Source organism: Terrapene carolina, unplaced genomic scaffold, assembly GCF_002925995.2.
Source record: "Terrapene carolina triunguis isolate 2854851 unplaced genomic scaffold, T_m_triunguis-2.0 Scaffold247, whole genome shotgun sequence".
Taxonomy (NCBI): domain Eukaryota; kingdom Metazoa; phylum Chordata; order Testudines; family Emydidae; genus Terrapene; species Terrapene triunguis.
In genome coordinates, this window is record NW_020664598.1 from 3194576 (window position 1) to 3200813 (window position 6238).

Consider the following 6238-nt stretch of genomic DNA (forward strand, 5'->3'; position numbering starts at 1 on the left):
CCTCCACGCCGTTCATGTCCATAGTGATCCTGGGGGCAAACAGTCCTTTATTCATGAAGGTAAATAAAGCTGAATTCCAAAAGGTCCTATCATTGTGGACCCTTCCAGACTGCATTTATGTTTGTAAACCTGCCTCCATGGTCAACCAGCCCTTGGAACACCATGAAGGAATATCTCTTTATATTTATAAATTCTGAGCCCTGGAGTGGGGGGGATACACAAATAATAGGCACATGGGTCTCATCAGTTGCCCCAATACAGTGTGGGAACCCCATATATGCAAAGTCATCAATAATCTCTTGAGCATTACCAAGCTTTATAACCTGGTGGAACAGTACCTTATTCAGGGCATCACATACCTGCATGATAATGGCCCCAACAGTAGATCTCCCTACACCAAATTGGTTGGCTATGGATGGTAACATTTGGGGGTGACCAGCTTCAAGGTGTCAGTGGCGACTTGCTTCTCCATGAATATGGGATGCTGCATGTTGGTAAACTGCTGTTGCAGCTCCAGGGCTAGTTCAGCACGTACTTCAAAAAAGGTTGCCTTCCCCATCCTGAAATTCTCTTGCCACTGCAGGTTCTCTCAGGTCTGCCAAACAATCCTTTTCCACCAATTGACACTGGTTTTCCGAGCCCAGAAACAATGCTGCATGTTGTGAAGCTGCTCCAGGAACAGCTCCTGTAGTAGCAGTTGCTTGGTGTAATCCTCTTCTTCCTTGTCCTGCTTATGGAATTATTTTAAAATTTAAACCTGCCTGGCTTCCCCCATGCCTCCTACAGTGCACAGCGAGAAAAATCCCAGAATGCACGCTGCTCAACAAAGTGCCATGCACTTAGTATGCAGCAAGCTGCCGCCAGGTGTATGCAATGATGAGAGTTGAAAGACGGTCCAGCCATCCTGTGTGCATGCTATTAGTGTGGCTTGCATATTGTGTGTTAAGTAATGTGCACCAAATCAATCTGGTTTAAACCCTCTGTGTAGAAATGCCTTAGTGAACTCCATATCTTATAATATTTGTGTATCACCATGGTATCTGAATTTGCTTTCTTTGAAGCACTATGGAAACTGTATATTGGTGGAGACTAATTGTGAGTGCTTGAATGTAAGTGGGCAGTATAAACAACGTTGAGAAAGTCTGTCGTTTTGTGAATGGAACCTTATAGGCATGAACCCATGCACTATGTGGCAAGGCCTCTATATCCTGCAGCACTGCGGTGCAACAGACTCAAAATTCTGTGGCAGCTTCAGGTAAATTTTTAAAATGGAAATTTTTATTGAGTTAAATATGAAAATGAATAATGCAGTTAGTATAATATTCCTTGTGTTAATGAATTTCATAGTCAATTCATTTCACTTTGTCCCTCCATTTGCACTGTTCTGCAAAATCGTGTCCTGATGCACAGTAGAAATTGTCTTGGGGAAGTTGAAGGTTTTGGTAGCTGGATAGGGAGCGTTTGGAACCTGCGGAGGCATGAGAGGCAGTTGTAGATTGTGGGGGGTAATCACATTAGTTGGAATTGCTACTAAAACTATTAGCAGTGAAATACTAAACAATGTTGACATTTAAATTGTCATCTTAGGTTTCATAGTTAATTTCATATGAATGATGCAATTCACGCCTCTCAACTGCACTGATTTATGTTTTTAAATTGTTTTGTATTTTTTTTAACCATAAACACTAAGAACTTAATGTTTCAAGAATGAAAACTGATATGATGCACAGTTCCATGCATGTGGTGGGCTCTATAGAAAATTCTGCAGCCATGGAATACATAGGGCATAGCTTATGAACACTCATTTACTGTCCTTTGCCTCCACCTTAAGAGTTAGGCCAGGTCTACACTAGAAGCGCTTTGACAGTATCGCTATGCTGGTATACTGTCATGGCAAGATGCTCCTAGTGTGGACACAGCTTTTACTGGCAAAACTGAATTTTTGGTGGGATAGCTTATTCCAGGTCCCCTGAGCAAAACAAGCTATACTGGCCAAAGTAACACCCCTGGCTGACACAGCTATGCCAGCAAAAGTTTGTATGTAGTCCTGGCCCTAGTGCAGACATCACTTACACTGACAAAACATGTTTTTGCCAGTATAGCTGATACTGGTTCTGTGAATGAAATAATGCTGGTATAACTGTGTCCACACTAGGGTTTTTGCCAGCATAAAAATGTTGCCAAAAAAAAGCCCAACACCCCTGACTGACATTACTACATCTGCAAAAGTTTCTAGTGTAAACCTGGCCTTAGTGTTACCTCATGCATTGGTTCCTTCTGGGTCTTAATTTCATTCTCCAACTGTACTTCCCACCAGGTGAACATCAGATGGAGTTGCTTGACTATGTAGCAGCCAAATTCCATGAGGAAGCTGGCATCTTCAAGCTATTGGTATGAGCCTTTTGGTCATTTTACTCTTCTGCATCAGCTTAATGCTTTCAGGATAATTTTCTCTTTTCCTCCTTCCTTTTCTTTCACTACATTTATTTATTTTGTATCTTTACCATGCAGATCATTGACTCCATAATGGCACTCTTCCGTGTAGATTTCAGTGGCCGTGGGGAGCTGGCTGAACGGCAACAGAAACTTGCTCAGATGCTATCAAGGCTCCAGAAAATCTCAGAAGGTAGGGGGGACCTTGTAGAAAAAGTGAAAAATATATTGGAACTACTGTGAAAAGGCAGTTGTTGGTAGCCCCGCATTATCACATGGTAGCCCCAATGAATTTAATGGTAGACATTACCCAATGAATCTTTCCTTGCTTTACACAACCACCACAACCTACTAACAAAAATATGATACTTAGTTAGAAATCATGTGACTTCAGTTTGACCAATTGGCCTCCAAGATTCTTCAACATTCTGAAGCGTCTCAGAATTATTCTTCTTTGTATTTCAGTAGCATGTAGAAGCCCCAGTTCAGAGAATTGGGACATTGTTCAACATAGTAAGAGATAGTTCCTGCCTTGAAGAATTTACAATCTAAATAGACAAGAAAGACAAATGGTGGAAGGAAAAACAGAAGCAGAAGGGGTAAAGTGACTTACCCATTGTCACAGTCTACCAGCAATATTGGAATGTTGTGATGGTTTATTACTGGCTGAGTAGGAAGTTACATTTCCCCCCATTTTTTGAATGTTTCACTACAACTGGTGAAGAGAGTGGCAGAGGTTCTTTCCATACAATAAATTTTAAAAAGTTAACCGTTTTAAAAAGAAAAGGCTTCTAGGATGGGTTTTCCAAAGGAGCTCAGTGCTGGCCTAACTTTGCTCCCACTGAGTTCAAATGGAAGAAGAATTAAGCCAGCTCTGATTGCTTTTAAAAATTCCATCCCTAATTAGTCCAGGCCATCAGAAAGATAGGCAGGAGTGTTCTGTTGTTTGTGATATGGGTGCTGGACCCATCAGTCAGAAACTGTCTCCCTTGTGCCACTCATGGGATAATATGCATGAATTTTAGTTTGAATTCTTTAGGTCTTTATATTGTTCTTAATTGCAGAATATAATGTGGCTGTGTTTGTGTCCAATCAGATGACTGCTGATCCAGGAGCAACTATGACGTAAGCCACTTGCTCTTCTCTTTTTCTTTTAAACTTCTCCTCTTGCATTAAACACTTAATAGATATGGGAAATGGAGTTTTGTCAGGAAGGGCAAGCACAGGTGTGAAGATGCACCCTACATCTTTAAACAGGTTTAGTACCGGGCTGTGATTTGTTGAGGCCATGTCTACACTAGCAAGCTTACAGCGGCACAGTTGTATCAATGCAGCTCGCTGCTATAAGATTGCTTGTGTAGCCGCTCTATGCCGATGGGAGAGAGCTCTCCTGTCAACATAATAAAATCACCTCACTAAGAAGATCTTTCGCTGACGTGGCGCTGTGCATACTACCACTTATGCCAGTGAAACTTATGTCGCTCAGGGATGTGTTTTCCACACCTCTGAGCAACATAACATTTTACTGACATAAGTGGTAGTGTAAACATGGCCTGAGAGGTACTGGCTGCATTGATCACAAGACACTTTAAGTTTGGGTGTGAGTGCACTTCAGTTAACATAACTGTTAGGTGAGTTATCAGAAGCTCCCCACCTAAGACAAAAGGTGGCTGTGGAACATGCCCAGAAGTGCAGACTGATTGTGATCATAGGGGTTTTACTGAATATTGCTTAGTGTGTGTGTGTGGGGGGGGAGGGGGATGGAAACAAGGTGGGTGAGGTAATATCTTTTATTGGACCAACTTCTGTTGGTGAGAGAAACAAACTTTCGAGCTTACACAAGAGCTCTTTGTCAGGTCTGGGAAATGTACTTGGGGTATCACAACTAAATATAAAGACAAATACCATAAATCCAGGTTTCAGAGTAGCAGCCGTGTTAGTCTGTATCCGCAAAAATAACAGGAGTACTTGTGGCACCTTAGAGACTAACAAATTTATTAGAGCATAAGCTTTCATGGGCTACAACCCACTTCTTCGGATGCATATAGAGTGAAATATCCAGTGCCTCTATTCAATTCATGATTTTTAGCATCTAGTAAAGTTATGAATTTAAGCTCCCAGGCTTGTCTTTTGAAGGTGTTGTGCGGGTTTCCTTTGAGGATGGGGACTGATAGTTCAGACATAGAGTGATCACTTTGTGAAAAGTGTTCACTCACAGGCGATAGGCTATTTTTGTCTTTTATCATTTTTCTCTGTGAGTTCATTCAAGAGTGTAGTGATTGTCTGGTTTAACACACACAGTTGTTATTGGGGCATTTAGTGCACTGGATGAGATACACCATAAATTGTGATAAGCATGTGTAGGACCCATGGATCTTGAAAGGTGTGTTGTGGGGGATCATTATAGCAGTGGATATATGTCTGCAGGTTTTGCATCTGTTGTTCTGGCAGGGTCTGGTGCTGCTTTGAGTTGGTGTGTCCTGGTCTGTGGGGAGTTTGCTTCTGATGATGAGCTTGGAGAGGTTGGAGGTGTTGTTAGAAGGCCAGAAGAGGGGGTCCAGTAAAGATTTCTTTCAGGATAGGGTCCCCATCGAGTATGGTTGTTGTAGTTTGATGATACTCTGTATGGTTCCCAGTGTGGGATGGTAGGTGACAACTAGGAGTGTGCAGTCGGAGGGGATTTTATTTATGTATTGAAGCAGATTTTCTTGGGGTATTTGGGTGGCCAGTTCCATGATTCGATCTACTTCTCTGGTGGAGTGTCCTTGTTTTGGTGAAGGTGGTTTTGAGTGTGTTAATGTGTATATCCCGGACTTTCTCCTCAGAGCATATTCTGAGGTATCTGAGTGCCTGGCTGTAGATAACAGATTACTTGGTATGTTTGGGGTGGTTACAGGATCTATGAAGATAAGTGTGGTGATCCATGGCTTTCTTGTATATAGCTGTCTGTAGGGTTCCATTGTTGAAACTGATCGTGGGGTCCAGCAAGTTGATGCTAGTGGGGGAGTGTTCCAGAGAGAGTTTAATGGACAGGTGGTGGTTGTTGAAGTTGTCGTGGAAATCTGTGAGGGAGTTTAAATTGTGTGTCCAGAGGATGAAAATATCATCAATGTATGTCAGGCATATCATTAGTTTCGTGGTGCATTTGTCCAGAAATTCTTCTTCAACGTGGCCTATGAAGAGGTTGGTATATTGGGGAGCCATCCTAGTAACCATGGTTTGGACAAAGAATTTGTTGTTAAGTGCAAAATTATTATGGGTGAGGATGTAATGTAAGAGTTTGGTGATGTATTTGGGGGTGGATATCTGAGGGTTGTCCATTGTCTTGTAAATATTTGAGTCAGATAGCTATGTGAGGGAAGGCAGAACATTCAGCAACTGAGAACAAAGAAGAACCGAGAGAGAGGCAGAGGCAAAAAGCAAGAAATTGGAGCAGTAGCCTGTAAGCACTGTATACGAACCTGGAAAAAAGCTAGAGACAGTGCCGGTGCTACCATTAAGGCAAACTAGGCGGTTGCCTAGGGCACCAAGATTTGGGGGCGCCAAAAAGCGGTGCCCCCAATTTTTTTTTTACAGCATTCCTGGGCTGGGCTGCTGGCGGCGCACTGACACGTGCGGCTCAGACTCCCTCTCCCAGCGCAGCGACCGCTCCACTTCTCCCGCCTCCCAGGCTTGCAGCGCCAATCAGCTGTTTGGCGTCGCAAGCCTGGGAGGGGAGGAGAATTAGAGCGGGGGTGGCGTGCTCGGGGAGGAGACGGAGCAGAGGTGAGCTGGGGTGGGGAGCTGCTGCACGGCTCCCCGGGGG

The 6238-nt window shown here is 43.2% G+C and overlaps 1 protein-coding gene across 4 annotated transcripts in view; it reads left to right on the top strand.

Annotated features, from left to right (window-relative positions):
- DMC1 (DNA meiotic recombinase 1) overlaps positions 1–6238 on the top strand; it is a 39910-nt gene that overhangs the window by 22698 nt on the left and 10974 nt on the right. For all 4 annotated transcript variants that reach the window (XM_024200121.2, XM_026657496.1, XM_029912812.1 and 1 more), the window contains 3 exons: positions 2318–2391; positions 2512–2626; positions 3498–3558. In XM_024200121.2, coding sequence (XP_024055889.2) covers positions 2318–2391; positions 2512–2626; positions 3498–3558 — 250 coding nt within the window. The remainder of the gene's footprint in view (positions 1–2317; positions 2392–2511; positions 2627–3497; positions 3559–6238) is intronic.